General features: G+C 43.3%; 2 protein-coding genes across 3 annotated transcripts; one reads left to right on the top strand and one right to left on the bottom strand.

Moving 5' to 3' along the window:
* The first annotated feature begins 3009 nt into the window (after positions 1-3009).
* LOC124704558 (cactin) lies at positions 3010-9815 on the top strand. 2 transcript variants are annotated; one of them, XM_047236828.1, is made up of 12 exons: positions 3010-3324; positions 3403-3494; positions 4117-4213; positions 4773-4844; positions 4931-4993; positions 5083-5223; positions 6350-6451; positions 6826-7104; positions 7423-7713; positions 8345-8518; positions 9006-9272; positions 9350-9815. In XM_047236828.1, exons 1-12 carry the CDS (start codon positions 3019-3021, stop codon positions 9467-9469), a joined length of 2004 nt encoding a protein of 667 aa, XP_047092784.1. In that variant the 5' UTR covers positions 3010-3018; the 3' UTR covers positions 9470-9815. The 2 variants fall into 2 exon arrangements, with proteins under 2 accessions (XP_047092784.1, XP_047092785.1); XM_047236829.1 differs by having other exon boundaries at positions 6356-6451.
* An 826-nt stretch (positions 9816-10641) lies between these two features.
* On the bottom strand, positions 10642-19528 carry LOC124697704 (protein argonaute MEL1-like). The gene is given in 23 exon segments (XM_047230248.1): positions 10642-11066; positions 11671-11702; positions 11808-11902; positions 11988-12061; positions 12165-12300; positions 12395-12458; positions 12537-12599; positions 12682-12824; positions 12992-13132; positions 13210-13331; positions 13415-13583; positions 13667-13786; positions 14029-14100; positions 14183-14290; positions 14495-14611; positions 14687-14825; positions 15198-15304; positions 15411-15520; positions 15602-15735; positions 15832-15981; positions 16068-16273; positions 18964-19321; positions 19323-19528. Coding segments are annotated over 23 exon segments (3042 nt in total). The 3' UTR covers positions 10642-10890.
* Positions 19529-25464: the final 5936 nt, after the last annotated feature.

The raw sequence follows: 25464 nt of genomic DNA on the forward strand, positions 1-25464 counted from the left end.
GTTTGAGGGCCTGTTTAGTTCAGAGATATTTCACAGGACTTTGACAGGGCCTGGCCGCAGCCGCGCTCGTGTTGTCTGGTTAAAAATACGATCATGTCTCAACAGTCAATCAACGATCAACATGCGTGCAAAGAAGATCGGCCATGGCATTTTCTGGCTTTGATGCGCTGTACGACCTCCCCAATAGCTGATGATCTCGCTGTCTCGTTCTTCGCGCCGCCTTGCAGGGCACTGCAGTGCAGTGCAATGTGATGCATTGATTGTAGTGATTGTATTCAGGCTTTCTGCTCAATCAAGTGAGGTTATGAGTAAACGTGTAGTTTATAGGATTTGATAGTTTGGATGAAACTAGTTGAATATAGTATGTGTGTTACCACAAAACACTATGTATGTCCCTAAAAAAATCTGAATATGTGTGGCATATCTGAGTCTTAAGATAAAATTCTTCATTGACCATATGTACGGAAAGTAATGTCATAAATTGTTCATTGGCCTAGCTATTTCTCGACACTCTTAATATATTCTTGTACAGTGTGAGATTATACTCTCATTGTGTTTCCTTGTAACCGAGCAAGTGTACCAAAGAGTTAATAACTATAATTAGTTGTATATGTTGTGACCATGAACTGATTGCTAATGTAATACCCACGTATTCCATATCGCATCGAGGCCTAAAATCCAGAAGAAAAAAAAACACGAAAACGAGTTGGTCCGACTATTTCGAGATTGGTGGAATAACATATGAGAGAACATACGAACAACTCGTAGAAGATGTCATGGGCTCCGAATATGTCGGTGTGGTGTGCGCGCCTTGGGGTACTAGGACTTGGGATTTAGCACCCCTCCTATTCTCCCATTTTCCTCTTGTTGTTGCATGGTGGTGGACGCAAAACTCGGGGGAGACAGGGCTCAGGTTCCATATGCCAATATGACACTGCCTCGTGGCGCTCGCAAACGGCGTATCCAACTCGTTATGCTCCTCTTTTGGTAGTGTTCCATGGTGGACGATGATGTTTGGGGTGGAATTGCATGACAACAATCCAAATAAGCTCGGTGGCGGTTCATATCTTAAGATTATGGTCGGATCCACTTCTTGGTACATCCATCATGGTGATGGTGGTCGCGGGGAAGAAGGCCTCTTGCCTAATCTTCTATTTGTAATGCAAGGATCCTAGGTTGTAGATGTTCCTCGGAGCTCCTTAACAGTGGGCTTGTAGCCATCGATGTCGGCTTGCTCCTGATTCTTCTTGCCGAAAGGCAGCCCTCCTCAGTCACGTGACAATGGTTCTTCTTTCTCCTAGCTCCATGCCGACTTGGAGAATCTTTGACTCCATCGGATGCAACACAATGGTGCCACCCCAAGGTGTTCGTCCCTGGCGACGATATAGTTGGTTCAGGTAGTGAGTTCTTTTTTTTGTTGTAGTGGAGAAGACTTCATCGCATTTTCCAAAAAAAAATCAGGGTCCCTGTTATATAAGTGTTGTTTTTGGCTGCGTAAGCGAGGCGATTGACATTCGCCTAGTGCCTAGGCGATGCTTAAGCGGCCTAGACAGCTTAGGCGCAGCCTAGTCGAGCATAGTTTACACCAACAAGTGTGTATATGGGTTATTATATGTGAATAAACATTAATTTAGAACATAGAACATGTAAAGGTGTAAATTTCTAATAAATGCCTTGAAAATAATGCCCATCTATCTCGATCATGAAGTATTGCATGATTTCTTATTGTGGAAGACGATTTCTTGGTTACACTGCCTACACTTCCGCTAATGTCCTAGGCGAGACGTTTATCCATCACCTAATGCCTAAGCGTGCTTAAGCGGTGCCTAAGCGCCGCCTTGTGCAACAAAGCCTTTAGGTAACTTGTAAACCCACCTCCAGTATACAATGCACAGCTTTTGGGTCCTTCAGGACCCATCACTTGTTCAAAAGAACATATAATCCAAAGAAAAAAAGACAAAACAATACCACAACAATTTTTAACTGCAAAGGGTTGCACGCACAAACGACATCACACTTAGGGCATGTATAGATGAGGCAACACTAAGATTTTGAAGCGACTGCTTACGCCAGCCGACATCCTACACAATGGCTGGTGCCGGCAAAACGCCAACAAGGCTCTCACTCGTCCCACCTCTTACTTTGGACATGACGCCCATGTTATCTCTCCTTTGGAGGAGAAACAGTAGCTGATTGTTGATCTCCAAACATAATGGATTAGAGGACCATGTAAGAGAAAATTAGAGGATGAGCGGTGTTCAGTCTATATATTTGGTCCGTCATGTTGGACCCATTCATTAGTGGATTTATTAGAACTTCACAAGCTCGGTTCACAAAATTGTTGATCTCCAAACTTTTTTTTTAGATGTTGATCTCCAAACTTTCAAGACTTTCCATTTGTTGCATTGCAACATAAATAATATGACCGTGAATCAACGAAGCGGCATGGAAAAGGTGGTAGGAGACTTTGATGAGCTCACGAAAGGGTAACCATTGTGAAATTCTAGTCTAGAGTATGTACCAAAAAACCAAAACACAAAGTTTAATTAATATCACAATATGAGTCTCTATAAATTAGTTTATATAGGAGTATCAAACTTATACTCCCTAAAGGATTGCTCAACCAAACAGTTTTATGGAGCGGTCAGTTGATATTTTCAAAGCCTCAGTCGATGCAACTTTGCTTTAGTGAAAAGTACAACTTGCATATTTTTCACCTAATTGAAGTTGGGTGATTCAGGCCTAGCAAAATCCAAAAAAATCTTTTTATGGAATTTTCTGCCCTTGCTTCTCCATTACACAGGCCGTGTAAACTGCACATGGAACAATGGGATATGTCTTCTGTCTTTGGGGTTGTGCTGCCTAGCTGCATCACGGTTCGCGCTACCGTGTGATGTGTGGCCTGGATACCGCACACTCCAAATCCTTTTGTTCAGTTAATAATTAATCGGCTCCATTGCTGAACCAAATCTCAAACACGACCTCCCCTGCGCCGCCTTCCCTCCCAACGCCGACGACATGCCTAGGAAGGAGCGCGAGAGCTCGTCGCGGCGGCGGCGGCGGCGCAGCCCGTCCCCGTCCGACACGGACGACGCCTCCGACTCCAGCGGCTCGCCGTCGCCCCGGCGGAGCCGGAGCCGCCACCGCCGCAGGAGCCGCCGGAAGGCCACCCCGTCCTCCTCCAGCGATGCAAGCGATTCCCAGGCCTCGGGCTCCGGGTCCGACTCCGGCGGCCGCCGCCGGAAGAGGAGCTCGAGCGGCAAGCGCGGGGGCGTCACCGAGGAGCAGATCGTGGAGTACATGTCGAAGAAGGCGCAGAAGAAGGTACGCGCTCGTTCGGCTGGCCCTTGTGTTGCTGTTAGGGTTTCCGTTGCTAACTTGGTAGTGGCCGTGGTTCTGCAGGCAGAGAAGGTGGCGAAGAAGATGAAGGGGAACGCGGTGTCTGGGTACTCCAACGATTCCAACCCTTTTGGGGATCCAAACCTGACAGAGAAGTACGCGAATTCGTTTCCCACATCCGATGCATTAGGCATTACATTAGTGGAATTTGGCTTTGCTAGTAGCAATGTTTGGTGCTGTTAGGCTACTATGTTTCTTTGATGCCCTAAATCCCAGTCCGAGGTAGCTCTGCCTATAGGTTCTTCTGTTACTCTGAATCTGTTACAACCGTTTAAAAGTTTGGGCTTGTTTAGTGACACTGTGGCGAGTCTGTGATGACTTGTCTTTGTCAAGTATACAATAAACCAGCTTGGCGAGTAACGCGTAAAATCTCAAGCATGCATGCATATCCTGTAGGAAATACGAGTAATGTGCTTGGTTAGTCAGTGTGCTAGCAAATTTCAGTGTATGCGATATATTCTCACGAGATAAGTGTTCTTGAGCTATTATGTTTGGTCTTATGTTTTGGTTGCACACTTTTTTTAGACCATTGAAAATATAACATGTATACTATTTCTAATGTTCATTTGTACTTGTGAGTAGTGTGAAAAATCGACTGGACTGCAGACCATATATTGTTTAATATCCTTTACTGTTGCATGCTACTCGACTGGATAGTTGGTTTAGTCAGACATACCTAAAGAAGGATGCTCAAGTATGAACCTTTTCGTTTTGCAGCTTTGTTTGGCGAAAGAAGATTGAGCGTGCTGTAACTGAAGGACAAACTGTGGACATTTCTGTCAAAACTGAGAAGAAGAAAATGAGGGATAGAATGGTATTATGAACTGTAAATTTCATTCGAACAATATTCTGTTTTCTTCCATTATGAGTTTGTACTTTGAAGCCTATATAAATATCACTCATGATCCTTCCTACAATTAACAAAGTCTAGATTTTAGACTTTGAATGAATTTAACTCTCTGTGATTCCAGATGAACAAATGTTTTCTTGTGATTGCTTACCAGACTAGCATTATGTTCCTATCATCTTATGGAGCAAGACTTTCTTGGGGACTGGAACTATCTGCTATATTAATTAATACGTTCCTGCTACAGTATGCGCAATATCATGTCCTAGAGTTTAAACTTGAGGGTAACTGCAAATGCGCCACCAAAAATATAGTTTATAAAGTGTAAACTTATGCCTCTACAACATTCATAACCATTATGTGTGTTGATATGTTCCCGTGAAAAAGTGCATTTGGTCTTATGCCTTGGACAAGTAATTTAGTTTGATGACTACTGCATCAAAGTATATCCTCACATTTACTATTGTTTGTAAGAAAGTTTAGAGTCTATGAGTGCCTGATACCTGTTCCTGCACTTTAAATTTAGGCTGAAATAGAAAAGGTTAAGAAGAGAAGGGAGGAAAGAGCAATTGAAAAAGCACAGCACGAGGAGGAAATGGTCAGCATATATCTCTGGTTTTTGTAAGTCATAGCTAGTTTCAAGTAATAGTGCTTGTGGAACTAAATATCTAGCTGTATTTGTAGGCATTGTTAGCGAGAGAAAGAGCACGCGCTGAGTTTCAAGATTGGGAGAAGAAAGAGGAAGAGGTTCATACTTCACAGCCTGACAATTAACATGCAGATTTTGTTGAATTAATATGGCTTCACTATTAAACAGTTCTTATGTTGGCATGCAGTTTCATTTTGATCAAAGCAAATTTAGGTCTGAAATCAGGTTACGGGAGGGACGTACAAAACCTATTGATGTTCTCCTGAAGAATCTTAACTTTGCAGATGAATTTGATGTTGAGTTAAATGAGCCCTACTTGGTGTTCAAGGTATATACCAGTTCTTGTAACCTGTTTGATATCATTCACCAAAGGGTGATTGCATGCTTGCACTTAAAAGAAACCTCAAAATAAGGTGGCACTCACGCACACCATTTGGTCTGTCCTATTCAGCCTTGGCAATAGAATAATAAATACTCCCTGTAATGTGTATCCCTCGTGACAAAATCTCATTGCACAGTGTATTTACCAGTTGACTATTATCTTATGATGATAAGAATGCATTTCATTTAACATTTAACTATTTAAGTCATATCACTCCACCCACTACAGTGCGCCATTAGTATTCAGTATGTTTTTTATACTTATTTTAAAAGAGAGAGCAAGTTTTGGTTTCAATGAAATCACAAACACTTCTTGCCATGTATCTGCTCCTCGTTTCCAGGCTTTTGGAATTTGTTTTTTTTTGGAGAACTAATTTTTTATTTTTTCATTATGAGGTTTCATGTTTCCCCTTAGTATGCTCTTTAGGAGAAGATGCACTACTGAAGTACTGATCTTAATTAAGCAGTCTTTTTTCTTTGTTGAATTTCTCTACCGTACAAGTATTGGTTTCCATCTACTAGATCCATAGATATCTTATGAAGCTCAAAAACGAAAATCTGTTTATACATATCTTGTTTCTCACTATTTTCACTCACAATTTTTTTAACCGGTCATAAATATTACTCCCTCTGTCCCTAAAAAAGCTGCTCAACTTTGTCTAGATACGGAGGTATATAGACATGTTTAAGTTATAGATACAGCCGTACCTAGAAAAAAGTTGATTAGTTTTTTTTTAATGCGGAGGGAGTACGTTAAAATTTAAGGCCAGACTTGTTCTCATACAAATGCAGTAGAATTCTAAAGTTGGCAGATTTAAGACCTCATTAGTCACTTGTCACCAAGTATTAAACAAGTCCATGTACAAATTCTAACTGCATCTGAAATAATCAATTGATCACATTACTAACAGTAACAATTCTTCAGCAAATAGCGTACAAAAGAGAAAGGGGACCTCTCTCTGCAGTTCTTTCAATTTATTTTGAAAATAACCATACCATCTGTTCCCACTATCATACAACTAGCCCTTATCCATTTTCTTCCGCAACTGTTGAAGCATAAGCAATTTGCAAAATTGCAGGGATTAACAGTGAAGGAAATGGAAGAGCTACGTGATGACATTAAGATGCATCTTGATCTGGACAGGGAAAGCCAAGTGAATGTCAAGTACTGGGAGGTACATGTCTTCATCTTATCCTCCTGAATATTATCCGTGACTTTGAAATTGATTCCAAGGATACACACCCTATGACTGCTGAATGAGCTACCAAAACTGTATAGTCCTAAGTAGGAGTTGGCAGGGTCCTCAGCTGACAGTATTTTTGGTATTTTGTTTCGGTTTGCAAAAATATTGCGTGGTATGGTATGTCAGGAAATGTTCTTTAGCTTGTTAGATACAATTTAACCCTTAGTTCCTCACTGAAACTAAACCAAGCTTGATAGTGAGTTTGTAATATGGAAGGAGATCTCACTAATATGTTAAGTTTATTTCATTTCATGTTTGTATGGCTATCTATATTGTTCATACATGTTGACTCTTGATTTCATCAGGCACTCATGGTAGTGTGTGACTGGGAGCTAGGCGAGGCTCGGAAAAGAGATGCCATAGACCGCTCTAGGGTGCGTGGGGAGGAACCACCCCGCGAGGCGGAAGAGAGAGGCTTACATGCAAGTATTGAGGGGGATGTAAAAGATCTCTTGGAAGGTAAGACTTCCACAGAGCTGGAAGAGATGCAAAGTCAAATTGAGTCCCAGATGCGCTCTGGAACTGCAAAAGTTGTTGAATACTGGGAGGCCATTTTGAAACGCCTTCATATTTACAAAGCAAAGGTATGTCATGCTTGTAGTTCGTAGAAACTGTTAATGGCTCGACAGAAGCGAATCTGATTTCTGGTTATACCACTATTATTAGGCATTTTTTGTTTTATTCATAGAACACAAGTACATTGGTGCACAAGTATCTGTAATTGACCCTGTTTCCTCAACATTATCTTCAAAGCCACATGATTAGGAGTCTTGTTCAAATGAAAGCATTCATCTGTAGCTGATCTTTCTAACTTTCTGAACTTATAATTCATCTGGTTGCACAGTTGATTAATATTATCTCGTAAAAAATATAGGCTCATTTCTTATTTCTATGCCATGCAGGCTTGCCTTAGAGAAATCCATGCTTCTCTCCTGCGGAAGCATCTGCATCGTCTAGAGAATACTGCTGCTCCTGAACAGGCTGTGGAAGCTGATGAGGAATTAGACACTAAAGAGGAGGATACGATGCATGACGAGGAAGAAGGTTTAGATGATAGAAGATATTCTCCAGAACCTATAGCTGAAGAAACAGAGAACCATTTGGATGAAGAAGCTGGCTCCTTCTCGCCTGAGCTAATGCATGGCACTGAAGATGAAGATGCAATTGATCCTGACGAGGACAAGGCGGAACTGGTATATAGTCTTTTTCTGCAACATTGTGCTTTTTACAGTAATTAAAACACCGACCTGAATAGTAATGATTATTTATGCAGTCAATACCAACTCATTATTAGTTAAATTATACAATACTGCCCTATAGTAATCAGGTAGACCATATTGTGCAAAAACAAGTTAATTAGCAGCCTATGATAGAAATACTTGTAACAGGGCAACATTCCAGTAAGATCATAGGATAACCTCTCAAGCAGTTGAAACTTTGGGGGGCCTTCGTGGATGTTTACCCTGAAAGAGGCTTAGTTCCTTTTAACTTATGATGGTAATACTAATGCACCCTAGGATGAAGGACAGTTTCCCTTGTCTAAAGTTTTAATATGTGAGCAACCAGCAGGATCTTGGCCCCTTCATTTCGTAGAAAGATAATTGGCGGGTTAATAAGCGAAATTTGTGAATACTGATTTTAAGGTTCTTTTGGAGCCTTTGTGCAGCATTTGTTTCCCTGGGGTTGGGGGCGTGTTTTTTTTTCCCCAGTTCAGTGTTGGATGAGACGATGAGTAGAGTACATGGCCTATGTCCATTACAAATTTGAAATGAGGTTGACCCATCAGTCTCACAACTCACAAGTGCGCTTCGAAATAATCTCCAGGATCGGCAACGTGAAGCTGTAGTTATCGAGCACCAGAGGAAAGTTAAGGATGTCATGACAGCTAAGGCAAGAAAACCAGATGAAATGGAGGTGAAAGCAATGAAAGCGATGGGAGCAATGGAGGAAGGGGATGCCGTATTTGGTTCAGGTGCTGAAGTGAACCTGGATTCACAGGTTTGTCTCATTTGCCTTCTGGACAGAAACAATACTACAATCTTTTAATGTAGAACTTACCACATCGTATTGCTTTCTGAACACATTATTACTAGTAGATGTGTATCCATATCATCCAGCATTATGTCGCAATGCTGGATTCACCTGTAATCAGGAACTCAGAATAATCTTTTAATGTAGAACTTAACCTTGCTTTCTGAACATATTATTACTACTAGATGCGTATCCATATCATCCAGCATTATGTTGCAATGCTGGATTCACCTGTAGTCAGGAGCTCAGAATTACAAATTAACTGAATCTGAAGTTGTGTATATAATCTAAAGCTATGTTTGATACTCTGCTTTGGAATGTTGATGATATTATGCTTTTACATGCTATGAGATCTAGCAAGTTGGTGCATTTAGCTATTGCCAGTGAACCTCCATTCACTCTTAGGCTCTCAGCTGGATTCTCATGAAAATTTACCCGCTTAATGTGCTCACAGGTGTATTGGTGGCATGACAAGTACCGACCAAGAAAACCAAAGTACTTTAATCGCGTGCATACTGGATACGAGTGGAACAAATACAACCAAACTCATTATGACCACGACAACCCACCTCCCAAAATTGTCCAGGGGTATAAGTTCAACATATTTTACCCTGATCTTGTGGATAAATCAAAAGCACCAGTATACACTATAGAGAAAGATGGAAGCGCTGGGGAGACATGTCATATAAGATTCCATGCTGGCCCTCCATATGAGGATATTGTAAGTCTTTTGCCCTCTCCTTTTCAATTTAGCTGTAGTTTGATTGAAATTCCACTTACTCTGGTTTTCCTTGGCAGTCTTTTCGTATTGTCAACAAGGAGTGGGAGTACTCCCATAAGAAGGGATTCAAGTGCACATTTGAGCGTGGGATTCTTCATCTGTATTTCAACTTCAAGAGATACCGCTACAGGCGATAGATGCCACACCAAAGAAAGAACTGGAGCATTGGGCTATTTGAAGCTGGTTTCTTGTTTCCTGCTGGACAGTGTATGCATGCAGGCCCGCACCGACATGATATTGAAGTCTGAGTGTCCATCCTCAAGCTAGGCCATGCACCAAAACGAGAATATAGCAAACAATCTGATAGTCTGCATCATTTTTTTTGTGGCGCTTCCTTCCTTGAGCTGAATGGAGATTGCATTGGAGCACAAACTCAAAATACTTGTACATGTATGCTATGATCCTATGCCCTTTATGTGGGATTTGTTCAAACTAACAAAAGAAACAGATGTATCTTAATGTTATCTGTTAGGTTTGTGTTCAGTTTTGTGCTAACTATTAACAGAAGAAACAGATCAGAATTGCCAAAAAAGTGAACTGAAAATAATACGTTTGCAATGTCTTAACAGTGGGTTTTGTTGATTTTCTTCTAAGTATGGTTTGTGATCTTGAAAGTACGATATTTGTGCTACTACATGTTAGGATTGTGGTCAGTTTACATGTTATGCTTGCTGATCTGACGATGGAATGGCGTAACACAAGAATAGAGAAAGGATTCACAAAGCAACCTTATGTGAACAGACTAAATATGGTCCATTGGAGTCCTGTGATGGTGCCTCCATATTTCTTCAGAATGACTTAGAACTTTTGTCTACATTTTGTAGTATACAATGTGCGAAGGCTAATTCAGCTGTGGAATCTAGAACTGAATGACCATCCTGGATCTAGATAAGGCTAAGTCCAAGCTAGGAGCAACTCAGTTCAGTTGCTTCTGTGAACTGGGCCTGCTCTCCAAATATCCAGAAGTCCTGAACCAAACCAGGTGTGCGCTAAGCGATACAAAGCCAAAAATCCAAGCAAGTAATGATACCATTTCAGAACTGTTGTATAAGTGGGGCAGTAAAAAGATGCATTGTGCAAAGGCCAATTTGGCTTGGGGAATCTAGAACTGGATGACCAGCTTGGGTCTGGACAAGGCTAAGTTCAAGCCAAGAGCAACTCAGTTTAGTTGCTTCTGTGACTTGGACCTGCTTCCCACTATCCAGAACCAAAACAGGTCTGAGCTGATCCAGACGAAGCCAACAATGGAAGCAAGTAATGATATCATTTTCAGGAAGCGAAAGACAAAAGATGAGAATAGCAAGGCAACTAGGCAATAGACTTGTCATAACTTAAAACTCTTGCATAGGTTTCAAAGAGTTGATATTAAAGGCCTTCAAGGCCACCAAAAAAAGCTCAGTCATATCCTGGCTACTTCGAATAGCAGAAAGAAAGGCTCAAGGCCACAAGTCTTGAATTAAGATAACTCAGAACCATCGCCAACTCAGGCTCTCACACACATCTCATCATCCAGCAAGGGAAGTACTGCAGGTCGAAGAATGAACAACTCCAGGGGAGCTCAGCAGTAGAACATGACGTCCTTGACATTCTCCTTGATCAGTGGGAGTTGGCGCACCTCCGCAGGTCCCTCTCGGGCAACACCTCCGCCAGGGGTTGAGCCACCATCTGAACTGTCTCCTTCCACGTAGTAGCGAGCACGGAATGCAGCAAGATGGGCATAGTACGCTGGTGGGACTGCAGAGAAAGGATAAACCAGTTAAACAAAATGGCTCATGAAGGTAAAATGCTACATAATGTAAAGAAAACGGCTCAGTTATTCAAGCACCAAGTTTGAAAACGACAAGGGAAAAAAAGGGGAAAAGATGTTTTGTGTTCAATTCACTGCAAAGGTAGGTTGCATAAGCTAAGGTGTATGTCAGGAAATACATGCTAATTTAGAGTTTTATACCAAAAGTCCTCATAGAGCAGCTTCATTAAGCAAGTCTAGGACACCAATGCAATTACTACCTTACATCACTGTGGTTCAAGAACTAATCTATAGCAGGAGGCATAAACTACATCATGCTAGCAAGATAATCTTGTATACTTCATAGTCAAATCATACAAGTCCAGGACACCAGTGTGATTACTACCTTACATCACTGTGGTTCAAGAACTAATCCATAGCAGGAGGCATAAACTACATGCTAGCAAGAATATCTTGTATACTTCATGGTCAAATCATAACAAACTAGCTACTAGAGTATATTGTAAATGCTCATAGAAGAAAATCACACAAAGAATAGACAAAACTTCATGCAAGTAAATTAAAGGAATGAAACTGAAGGAGGAAACTCACCAACAGAGACTGCGCGAGTGCAACGAGCATATCTGCATCAGAGATGTACCAGCGTTAAACCATCATCAGTGTCAAGAGAGATCAATAGATCAAGAGAGAGAGAGAGAGAGAGAGAGAGAGAGAGAGAGAGAGATTACGTGTAGCAAAGATTGTTGGTCAGTGACTGAAGAGCATCAGCTGTGAAGTGATTCTCATCATAAAGAACATGGTAATGTGTTGGCCTACTAGTTCCCTGAGAAGAATTGACCAGCACTCAGTATCTGAACATTGAACAAGAATGTGCATTCAGAAAAAGGACATGTGGACCAAGTGGCTACCTGAATGCCAGCATGGCTACACAAGTAGAAATCAAACTCAGTAGGGTGGCAAATCATGAGGTCAACCACAGTTCCTGAAGCACAGTAGAGAGAAATTAAACTCAGTAGGGAGAAATTAAACTCAGTAGGGTACCCAACACTTGTTACCAATGATATACAAATACCAAATATACTAACCAGGAAGAATGTTCCCACTCTTATCAGCCGTCTCACGTTTTCCATGAACCTCAGGGAATAGCCTGGTATGATGCCTTTTCTGGACAACCACAAAAGTGACTGGGGGTAGATAACCCTCCTCCAAAGAGGCACAGGCCTTGCAACAGATCAAGTAAAAAACATCAAGATAAAAATGGCCAAGGTCAAAGAAGATAAGATCAAAACAACAGGTAATCATGATGCTGGCTTACCTTCCGGAGTGCATCCATTTCATGAAGCAGAACATGACTGAATTGACCTTCACTTACGCCATCTCTACATATGAGAAAGATCAGTCAGCCAGTTTCATTGATTAGGCAAGATGAAGAGAGTATCAGAAATTTGTGCACATACCTGTAGAAGATTATCCTCTCAGGCCTCCGGCCTGTCTTCCTGCGGAAGGCAATCAATAGCTCCCTGTAGAGAAAATTAGGTCAGGTTCCAAGCTGGTCCATATGGCATTTGACAATAATTATTTCTGACTAATCACAAAACTTACCTGATCATGCCACCATTGACGGTACCCTTCTTTGGATCTTTGGTGACACTGAAGAGATCTTCTATTATCTCCTGCCTGTGTGGTTGAGCAGAGACAAGACCCCTGTACTTGGTGATTTCTGGCCAATCCATCGATGCCACCACCTACATCAGATAAACAAAATAACACAAACTGAATATACTTGTGTTCCAGCCAAGATTATACCCTAATTGCAATGTACACAACAGAGATGTCTATGATGACAATTCTATTTCAAAATAAGTCACAGACCAAATAAGGAATTGAGAAATTGAGAGGTATGGGAACTAACTGCAGCAATAGATGATGCAGAGTCCTCGCCAGGTGGGGGGTGTGTAACATCAGCACCAAAGATGATTGTTGGGATTTCAGAAACATAAGGTATACCATTTCGCACAAACGCTCTCTCAAGAACTGTGTTGCGCCCTCCGGCCTAGTTAAGAACAAGAATCATCTCACTGATGTAAAAATATTTGAAGTTAATAAGCATTGGAGGGGAAATATAGGTACCTTCACGTTGATTTTGAGTGCAACATTTTCCAGATATTGCTTGTTTGGTCTGGAAGCATGCCTTGGCAGGCAACACTGAGACACAATCCCAAGGTCAGTCTCGCAAACCCTTTTAATTTTTCCTGAAAAATTAAATATGTTACATACATATAAAAGAAGCCAAGAAATGGAGAAGCGTATTTGACCAAACCAGCAATATGCATACCGTAAGAACCAGTGACTTCAGGTAGGATTACTAGTAACAGTTGGAGCTGGCCTCCCTTTCCCTGTTGAGCTATTAATTCCGCGGTCCTCCTGTGTACATCCCTCAATGCGTGCTCAATGTTGTTGGGAGTAGCTGTCCGGATGTCGACAACTGGCCTTGGGCAGACAGACTACAGGGTTGGAAACAAAAGTCAGACATATCTTGAATTGAATAGATAGTGCCTAAGGAACATGAAAGCAATTCAGATTTTACCATTCCAGTGGCATTGCACATCTGAATCAGATCAACACAGAACCTGTATACCTCCTCAGGACGCATGCGTGAAAAACTTAAACATGCCCAGTGGTCTATTGTTCCTCCATTAATCATTTTCTGTGGGGAAAAGACACAAATGAGACAACCACCATCAAACATCACATAGACTACAGACAGAATAAAGAGAGAATTGCAAAGATTCAAATGAGAGTTCATAACAAGTCAACAGTATCAACTATATAAGATAATCAGAACAAACATAAACTCAAAATGTTTGCCATAATTTCAGTACCAGCAAAAGTAATCCTTAGTAGAAGTTAATAGATAAACTGTGTGAAAATAAAGTAACAAGGCAATACCTTGTTAATCATGTTCCACTGTCCAACACTTGGTGCACAAGTTTTCTCCCTTCCAGAATCATGATACTTCAACTGAAACAATAAAAGGATGTGATTACTACAAATCCTCACTTTTTAGCACCTCAAACAGAAGATAAAGATGCAGTGAATTTACCATGGGAGGAGGCAGCACACGGGCTGGAACTAAGGCCAGGTCACTGCACACCTTGATTCCAAACTCTTGAGCGAACTTATCCTCTGCGTACTTGTTGTGTAGAACCATCTACAGTGTACACAAAAAAACGTATGAGAAAATAACTCTAAGAGCAAACATACAGATATGGCTTATATATCAAAGAACCATTTCTTAGCTACATGAAGAATGGAAGCGACTACCAAATTCATCATCACAGCAAATGATGTTAAACATATAGGGGAAAAGAATATATTTATAAGTAGTCCAGAGCATCAGAATGGTGAAAGGTACCTCACGAATGCTTTGCTCCCTCTGCTGGGGACGTTGACAGGTTGCTCTAAGTATGTTTGTCACTTGCTTGTCATTAAGCTTCTTAGAGTACCTTTGCCCTTCTACAATCTTGCATGCCTGCAAGCAATTTATATGAAGCACTGAACAAAAGAGATCTAATTTAAATATGAGGAAGAGTCATGGATAATGTACCTCCATAGGCAAATATACAGGCCGAGAATCACTTCCAGACTGCAGACAGGGCCAATTAGTATGCTGAAGTTTGTAGTTATATCTATCGAAGAAGTACTGAACAACCGACATTCTCGTTCCTCTCTCATCAACAGGAAATCTAACAAAAACAGAAGAAACAGGAGTGTTAAGAAAATGAAAGAAGAACAGTAACGGTAAGGAAAGAACACTAACAAGACACATAGTTGTGAACCATGGTGTAAGTATTCGTGTAAGGGTAACTTGTGTAGACAGCTGATCTTATAGACTAAATAGTTGTACAGTAAGATATATTGTTGTAAAAAACATTTTGTCATCTCCTAGTCAGGTTCCCGCACACCACATCAACAAGAAAACCACAAGCACAAAATCAACGAGCCACAACTTTCTAAAACAATATATCGAAGCAGGACAATTTGTTGATAGTTATCCCAGAACATAGACACTACAAAAAAAAAGGAAAATATAACAGCATGTGAGGAAAGATTAGTACATCAGCTGGCTCATGGGGACACTAGTGAGCCCTGTTATCTTGTATCTTCTGATTTGGTCTGTCTGGTGGTTTGTTTCAACACGGACTCCTCGCAGTGCTTTCTTTATCTGCACAAATTGTTACAAAAGAGATTAGTCAACCATTTGCATCCTATACCTGTTACATGATGCAGTTCTGCATAACAAGTACTTTGATCACTGAGTAGAACAATACCTTCACACGGTCCCTGTCATTCAGAGGCCGGGAGACGTCACGTAGATTGAGGAACTCTTGAACAAATTGGATCACTGTCACAGGCTTGAAGAAGGATGTTGCTGATATATCTGGATAAAAAATGTAACAGATCAGATAAACAAGGCAAGAACAGACTGCAATTTGATGACAATAACAGGATAGAGGAGTACCTATATTGAGCGAAAGCCCCATCTGTGTTGGACGCAGACTCTGGTAGTAACCTCTCCAGCACTCCAATCCTTCACCAATGTCTCCTCTGTGACCGAAAGTGGTAGAGAAAAAGGATCTGGACACTGTGACATAGCTGCAAAAAGTATTGCGAAAATGTAGTTAGGGCTTTAGAACACAAGTGTTATCAAGAAAAATCATATAGTAAGAAATTCGAAAGTAGGTGTTATACTTCCAAGATGGTGACTCCCTGAGGACAACATCAAGTACTTGGATGGTTTCTTGAGGCATATCCCTCTGTCTTCCACATAGGAACTGCTGAAGGTGGTACAGGTCAGTTCTCCCAGCAATTCGAATGGTGATCTTGTACTCCCTTTCAGCCCTGCAAATCCAGAGGGATTAAGCTATCACTGATAAACAAGTTATTCAAACTGAGAGAAACGACCAAGACTAAGGATCGAAGCTGACCTTTCTTTATCTTTCTTTTCAGGATCAACCAGTGTAACAGTGAATTCCTCTGATTCAAAAGGAAGTGAGCCTGCAGTGTAAAGGCTCTTCCTTCCATCATAGGCAGGCAATTTGCCGCCAAGAGATGTCTTCCCGTGTATCTTGATAAGCTCACTGAGTACCTCTCTGTTTGTCTGTCTTGATTTTGACTCTGGGTTGATGGAAACCTACAGGAAAGATAGAACACAAGGGGATATCAGAAATCAAGCAAACCATAACTGCACATTGGAATATAATTATGTCTGCAAACAAATGATCCATTATTCAAGATACAGTCCAAGAAAGGGCTAATTAGCTAGCACACAGTATAATCCATTCATTACAGATAAGTAAACCTACTCAGGTCATTCAGACATTTCTGCTATATAATCCATTCGAGAGAGTATGCAATTGCGAATTAAGTGATATTATATAGCATCCAGTCAAAATATAAGAAAAAGCTATCAGACCATAGCAACTACCAAGCAAATGCACAATAATAATCGAAGCAAAGCTACCGGCAATACAGGCACAGAAATCTAGCAAAATTAGCAACGCATACCGTCTAGTGACCTCCATTTCGACCTAGATTCAGGAAAATATCAACTGGAAACGGGATATTCGATCAAAACTGAAATCTAGTGGCGGAAATAAATAACTCAATCAGATGAGGAACATCGAAAACTCAAGGATGATACAGAAAAATATGTTTGATAGATACATAGTGGGGTTCCACGAGAGCGGAACTATGGGCCGCGCTTGAGCAGGTTGGCGGGTAACGACGGAGCCGGAGAAGGAGTGGCGGCGGAGGGGTTCGGTAGGGTGCTGTGCCGGGAACGAGGTGGGCTGGGTGAGTAGCGCACGAATCTCTTCGCAATCATGCGGTCCAGAAACACGTGAGCGGAAATATGTACCAAATAAATTTCTAAAATAATAATTCGCCACCAATTCACACCAGGTACACTTGCAGTATAATCCTAAGAAAGGCTATATACGGAAACACACTGAAATGTACAAATCGAGAACAGATCGATGTACGCAAAATCATAAGAGGTGAAACAATTACAGCTCACTGTTTACTGCGCAACAGAAAAGCAAACAGAGCTCTCTGTACAAAATTCCAGTTAGATCATTTCTCCGATGTATGGGAACGGTGAAGCAGTTGTAGTCATAATGCTTCATCAAAATCCCATGTATCATAATATTAGAAAAGTAATTTCTCTAAAGAGTTAGTAAAAAAGAACAGATCTACGACGATCGCTCTGTTTCACAAAAACGTCCACAGACCGACCGCCAAGAAAAAAGTCGCGAGAAAGTTTACCAAAACCGTGCCAGCACGAAGTACCAGAAGCCAAGATGCTGCCAAGCATCAACACAGTGAGTTGGACTTGACAGTACACGGCCTGTCCACAAGTGCACCCCCTGCCTGCTAACACAACAGTACTGATCTGAAAAAGGCAAGCAAAAAGCTCAAAAGGAGCGAGTCGTCTGTAGTCTGAGCACAACGCGACAGAAGGACACAGAACTGCCAAAACGCAAGGACATAGCTAAAGAGCAGCAGACAGAAACGCGCAACAAAAGCGGTAACCTCGCCAAGAGACCTTCAGTTTGCTGAAAATGGTAGCCACGAACAAAGAACACGGTCAAGGACCGGGGACCGGCGGGGATGGGATGCCTGTGGTAGCGCATCTGCCTTCCCACACCGGCTTTATCTGGTGGCTTTGCCATCTTCTCGCAAGAGCAGGGTCGGCAAAAACGAAAACCGCATCAAGAAACGCCAGAAAAGGGCAAGATCCTGAACGGGAAAACCCCATCTCCATGATTAAAATCGTCTAGGGCGGATGGATGGCTTTGCATGGAGAGGGAAAACTCGGACCAGCGCCTACATGGACGCGATCACGAGCACCTAGCCAACACGATCCCCAAATATAGCACAAAATCGTTGCACGAAAAAGCACATCGATCGTGCGTACGTCCAACGAGCAGTGCTACTATAGCTATACCGTCCAAGATAAACAACAGAAGCGTGCGAACCACAAGAAGCACAGAGAGAGAAAGCAAACGGGGCTGTTTCGACTGTATGCTGGATGGCGTGGAGAGGAAACTTTTCGTTTCTCTTCAAAACCTCTCATGGTCCGACAGAGACCGAGAGAACTCTCGCAACCAGCGCATCCATGTCAAAAACCCCAAATGGCAAAATCGACAAAAAAAACAACGCTGTTCGTCTCAGATCGTCTGGGAACCCGTACGTGTAAGCGGGGGCGCTCGACCAAACATCCACGAGGATGAGATCTGAGACGCTGATCGCTAAAAAAACCATCAAGAAATCGTGCGTACGTCCAACGAGGAGTACTTCTATAAGCGCGAGGAAACCACAAGCAGAGAGAGAGAGAGACGAAAACGGGGATCTGCTTCTACTGTATGCTGGATGGTTTGGAGAGGAAACTTTTCGTTTCTCTTGAAAACCTCTCATGGTCCAACAGAGACCGAGAGAACTCTCGCAGCTAGCGCATCCATGTCAAAAACCCCAAATGGCAAAATCGACAAAAACAACAACACAGTTCGTCTCAGATCGTCTGAGAACCCGTACGTGTAAGCGGGGGCGCTCGACCAAACATCCACGAGGATGAGATCTGAGACGCCCATCGCTAGAAAACCACCAAAAACTCGAGTGAAAAGCCACACAGAACGCTCATCGGAAGAGATCAGCAAAGTGCAAACACGAACAGAAATAGTCGGAGACAAGTCACGGAGCGGCAGATCTGACGACAACGCAAGCAGAACGCACATGCAAGGCAAGCAGATGACACATGCATGCAGGGGAAGGAACCAGGGAGTACGTACGTAGCAGGGGGTTTAGCGGCGGGGGTTTCCTTACGTCGTAGTGGAAGAGGTTGTTGTCGGCGACGTTGACGAGGAAGTGGTTGGCGCGGATCATGACCTTCTTCCCGGCGGTGCCGGCGCCGGGGCGCGCAGGGTGGGCGAGCCCCTTCTTGGAGACGGGGGCGAGGTCGACCTCGGGCGCCTTCTCGGCCGCGGGCTGGCCCGGCTGCGACGCGGCCACCGCCGCCGCGGCCGCCGCAGCCGGCGGGGCCAGCGCGGTCTCGGTGACGAAGAGCTTCTGCTCGAGCTCCTTGGCGACGGTCGCGGTAGACGGCGTCGGTGATGGCGGCGGCGCCGAGACGCGGGCCGGGGTCGGGGAAGGCGCGCGGATGGTGACGGCGGCGGGCGAAGGCGCGGGCGCGTACGGGAGACGGCGCGGGCGTGCGGTAGACGACGCCGTGCTGGTACGCGCCGACGTGCGGCGTGGTCGCGGCCGGGTTGTGGTAGACGGCCGTCGCGGGCTGGTACGGCGACGACGAAGGGCGCGGGGTCGACGTGCCGGCGCCCGGAGGCGGCCAGACGAAGCCGGTGGGGGCGCGCCCGCCTCCGCGCCCTCCCATGGGAGGGCCTCGCCCGCCGTACGCCGGGTGCTGCTCCCCGCCGCCGCGGCCTCCTCCTCCTCCTCGGCCTACGCCTCCGCCTCCGCCGCCGCGGTAGGCCATGGGTGGTGGAGCGGGTGAGAGGCCCGGTGGTGGTGGTGGTGGTGGTGTAGTGCTGGATGGATAAGAACGAGCGAGGAAGGGAAGGGAAGGGAATGGCGAGTTGGTGATGAGAGAGAGGAGCGCAGCGGCTTTTGTATGCGGAAGTGAGTAGGTGGCAACGGAACCCTAGCTAGCACGATGACGGTGACGGCGAGCGAGCCGATTGGTGGCCAGATAACGCCTGCCTGGCCGGCTCTGTCCGTGCGACGGGAGTGGTTAGGGTTTTTCAAATTTCGAATTTCGCACATCCGCCTGGACCCGTCTGCAAAGTTGCTCCGCGGAAAATATCTGGTACCGGGGTGAGAATACTACGGGACAGACGGTTCTTTCTGTAACTGTGCATCCGTGGCAGGCAAGTCATATTTAAAAAAAAATGTCTCCTACTACTACATTAATTGATCCATACAATTAACTAGAGCTAGTTAAAAATGAATGTATCAGCAGGTTGCAAGGTAATGACTCTTCAACATTTCCACAATAAGAGTGATCTAGATTTTAAATACACTTCAAGGGTTATATAACGGAACATTTAATTTTCCTTCAGATCGGTGCCTAGCCACAAAGTGGAGTAATTTATTCTACTTTGGGTAAAAATATCTACAACAAAAAATCATAATTTACCTTTTCATATCGTGGCACCATCACAAATGTAGGTTATGGGAGACATTTTTTTTTATATATTTTCGTCGAGGTAGGGCTTTGATTATTGCAAGAAAGAAAAACTACCCGACATGATTTCTTAGTCTAAGCTATCTAGAAAATAGGTTATCATCGGAATAAATAAGAAGATCATATACTATCTCCGTCCCAGTTAATAAGGCTCATATTATTTTCGAAAAGTCAAATCATGTAAAGTTTGACTATTTTTTTATAAAAAATCATTAAAATGCAAAACCCAAAATCAAAATCATTAGAAGTACGAACCGAGATGTTCGATCAGATCTGCTCACGCAGTAGCCAACAACACCTGCTGCATGTGTGTCCTCGGCTATTTAACGGAGAGAGAGAGAGAGAGAGGAGAGGATACACATGCACACGACTATACCTGGCCATGTGTCGGGTCAGGCTAGGCCAAGGAAAGCCCGACGGCAAAAAATCAGGCCCAAACTCGGCCCGGCCCAACCAAATACCTATGAAGCCCGTCGGGCTGTGGGCCGGACCGTAGTGTTAAATGCGATTTCCGGGCTACCCAGGTCCGGCCCAGCCCGACCATCGGGCCAACTTTTTCAGGCCCAGGCCCGAGTTTTTGGGCCGGGCCTCGGGCCGGGCTGCCCATGGCCAGGCATGCGCACGACACACACAGCACACCACACCCACAAGGTTGCTATTCTTCGTCTCTGGTAGTTTCGGATCAGATCTCATAACCAATCCTTCTTCATACCATGTTCATCCTAATTAGATTCACATAAGGAGAAGATGCCGCCTGCACAGCATGGGTTTCCTCACGATCATCCACCATGTCTTCCGCATCCTAGGTAGGCTTCGCTGAGATCTTCACTTGTTTAATGTTACTTACACGCTGCTTCAATCCATCGAGATCCAATTGTCGCTGAATCATGGTACTTACAGGCGTGCCGGTTTCTGGAGTGGGATTCGTCGCACCTCGTCCCTCCTCTCTTCTATCTCACGACATGGCCCGGATGCGAAGAGAGTTCAATTAATACAGTTTACATTAAACTTGTATACTCCTACTAATTGTACCTACCCCATTACATAGTTTGCATAGTTAGTCAAATATGAAATGGTACTAATATTAATTGTGTCATTCTTTTATTGTAATGTACATTAATTATCACACTTAACTATTCCTAAACAAATATATTTTGTCACAAACCTCTATTATTTTCTACGGAATAGATTTTGACAAATTGTACCCATCCTTAATGTTTAAACATATTTAATAGTTTGGTGGATATAGCTATTGGGTATGTTCTAATAGATATCTCAATAGGGAGATTTTTAGGATATCATTATGTAAGAAAATATATAGAAAATTTTAGAGTACTTGGACCACACCCATATATATGAGTTTATAACCTAATAAATATGACATTGCATGATACCACACCCATATATATATATGATAATACCCACTATAGAGGTAGTAACATAGAGTAGTAACATATGCATGCCAATATCCTATGTTACTCCCCACTATGACTAGTCTAACAAAGGTAGTAACATCAATAACATGCAATGATAACTAAACAATTTGATGGCATGACATGTCATTAATTGAAGAAATAGATGATAGTGGTAACTAGATATATATTACCATCACATCACACACTTAGACTAGCCCTAATGGGAGTACCATAGGTAGTATCATGCATGCATGCCATGTTGGCAAAAATCTAATATGGTGCACCAATTAATGAAATGAGAGATGTGAGTGGTATCATAATATGATACCGTATCATAGCACGTAAAATTAGAAAACTTAATGACAAACATGCATGATGGCTTTTAAAAATAAATAAATGCGTCTACACATAGTAATGGAGACTTAAACGGTCTAGTATTTAAATGCCTCTACTACATAAATTAGAGCTCTCCGATGGAGTCAGTGATTTAACTAAATTAAGTAGTACTACTCCCTCTCTCACAGTTTATAAGGCACGCGCGTATCCCTAGGTCGCAAATTTGATCAAGTTAGCATTAGTTATATGTTATAAAAATTATATCATTAGAAAGTTCAGATGTTTTATTTTCTAATGATATAATTTTTGTATTATATAATTTAAATTATATAGGTTAAATTGATGACCTAGGGGTACGCGCACGCCTAATAAACTGTGAAGGAGGGAGTACCATTAGTGCATGCACATGCATTTTTTTTCATAATGGCTCGCCGAACAAATTGTGCAATTTAATTTTCCAATCATCGGTCACTAAGAGCATTTCCAGTGACCCGACCCGATGCAAATGGACCGACGGGGTCCGTTTCGGTCCACGTGAACATAAGGACAGGGAAACCCCAACCAAGCGGCTCGAGACAAATTGAAAAACGTGTGTCCGCGGTGACCCATTCTCGGCCAAAATTTGGGCTGGAAATGCGTTGGTGCAAATGTCATTGCCGCACCCACAGAAACGCCACGCTCCAAAACAAAGGCAGGAACCAAGCTCGGTCGATCGGAAAATCTTGACCGTTTAGGAAGAGCCGGAACAACCACTAGGGCGGGGTCCTCGGGCGGAGGCGGACACCGCTTACGAAACCGGTGCCACATCTCTGTCGCCGAGGCTCGGGACCTGTGGGGAATGGGGGCACCGGCCCGTGACATGGCGAGACATCATCCTAAGCGTATATTGCCTTCTGAACTCACGTAGTGTGTCGGTGCCACCCATGCCACGGGAGGGGCGAGTACGTCGCGATGAGATCCACCGCAGGTCTTCATCAACCTTTTTGGTGTTCGTAATAGGTTGGGCCGTTGAAGATTTAGCACTAGTAGGAAAAGCCTCATCAGTGGCGCATGAAAAAGTGATTCTGTGGCGCACGGGTGGTGCGCCACAGAAACGTCACCACAAAAATAAGGTTTCTGTGGCGCAGGGGGCCGTGCGCCACAGAATTAAGGTTTCTGTGGCGCACATGGTTCCCCATGCGCCACGAAACAAGTGCGCCACTGAATTACATTTTGGTGCGCCACGGAACATTGTACATGTATACTCGATTTTATACTTGCCCGGTGTATTATACAGGTTTTATACACAGTATACAGTTTATATACAGATATAATATAGACAGATATAATATGGACACATATAACATAGCAACATTATACATCATCATCACATTATACAACAATATAGACAAATGTTTTGCATACAACTCTTAATTCATACAAGTTTCACAATTTCGAGATACAAAGTAGTCTTCATCCGGTTCCTCCTTTGCTCCCTCGATCATCTCTACCCACCAGGCTCGCTTGCATCGGGGCCTTCATATCCAGTTCCTACTATGATGAAAATGGAAGAAAGTGAGACCAACAAGTCCGATGCAAAAGAGAAATGGAATAAATGCCTCATACATGTTGGTCAACACAAATATTAACATTCCGGGATGGCGTAAGTGAGATCAAGTCCGATGCACAAGAGATTGATATTTGTGCTATCTTACCAGGCTCACTTACGCCACCCCAGAGTGTACGAGGACCAAACATTTTAATCATCGGCATTTTGGAAATACCAAAGCAAATGGAATGACAAAATGGAATAAGTGCCTCATACATTGTTGGTCAACACAAATACTATGGTCAGAAACCATAGTTGCAGTATACGCCACAGTATACTTTGCAGAAGGGCCCCCTTTTCCCGGCCGCCGTTCCGTGAACGGGTCCTTGATGAGACCACAACGCCGATCTGCCTCTACGGCGCAGAACCACGGCAGTCCCAGCCGCCTCCCTTGTGGCCGTGTGTCCCGCGCCCTGCACTGTTCGCCTTCTTGCCCGGTGAACCAATAGACTGATCGTTGGAATATGGAAATCGATGACGGCCGGTCGCAAGATTAGATTGCGATCGGCCGTCATCGGCTTCCTTATTCCAACGATCAGTCTATTGTTCACCGGGCAAGAAGGCGAAGAGTGCGAGGCGCGGAGACGCGGCCACAAGAGAGGCGGCTGGGACCGGCGTGGTTCTCGCGCCGAGAGGCAGGTCGGCGTTGTTGTCTCGTCAAAGACTCGTTCACGGAACGGCGGCCGGGAAAGGGGCCCGTCTACAAAGTATATTGCGGCGTATAGGTGACCAAACATTCTAATCATCGGCACTACAATGGAAGAAAGAGCCAAGTGGTATCTCAACTAGATATCATATGCCTCATACTTTGTTGGTCGAAAGAAATATTAACATTCAGGGATGGGGTCAGCGAGGCCAGGTAGGATGCACAAGAGATTGATATTTGTGCCATCACACCGGGCTCGGTGGCCCCACCCCGAGTGTACAAGTGACCAAACAATTTAATCATCGGCACTAAAATGGAAGAAAGGCCAATGCAATTAAGAAGTAGCTAGTATGAACTAAATGGAATGCCTCATACTTTGTTGGTCGAAACAAATATTAACATCCGGGGATGGAGTAAGTGAGGCCGGGTAGGATGCACAAGATATTGATATTTGTGCCATCACACCGAGGCTCACTTGCTCCACCCCGAGTGTACGAGTGATCGACCAACCATCTAATCATCGGCAAGTACAAAAACACCACCAAACCAGCAACCATGGTGACATAAGTCAATATGCTCAAACACACATAGCATGCATGGAGCGAGATGCTCCAAAGGGATTATTCATCACTTGGTATATAGACCAAGTGATGCTGGCAAAAGAGAGGCCAATCAAGAACCGAGTAAATCCGAGTAAGTGATAGATATGCCTAAACAAGCAACAACACATAGCATATCCCAGCTAACCGGATGAGACAAGTCTTGGTAGCCAACTTAATCATCTAGCACCACCTAGCCTTTTAAAACCATCGAAACAGTCCTTTTTCTTCAAAGGATACCACAGTGGCATTCATTTACATGATCCCCTACTGTGGATATCTCTATTTTCATCAAAGCCAACAAGAAATAGAAATTTATCATTACTCAGTTGAGTTCAAAACAAAGCTGGGGTACCATAAGGGATTATTCTGTTATCACCAGAATTTGACCGAGTCAGAGGTGGGCCGCGATCAAGATGGTTTGAAGAAATATATATAGAAGGAATACGTGGATCGGCCTTTTATACCAAGCTGGGCTTAATTGCCCGTGTATCTGTAACATATTAGATCGCATCTTAGTTTAGAGATAGAATCTTACTCGT

Source organism: Lolium rigidum, chromosome 3 (genome assembly GCF_022539505.1).
Source record: "Lolium rigidum isolate FL_2022 chromosome 3, APGP_CSIRO_Lrig_0.1, whole genome shotgun sequence".
NCBI lineage: Eukaryota > Viridiplantae > Streptophyta > Magnoliopsida > Poales > Poaceae > Lolium > Lolium rigidum.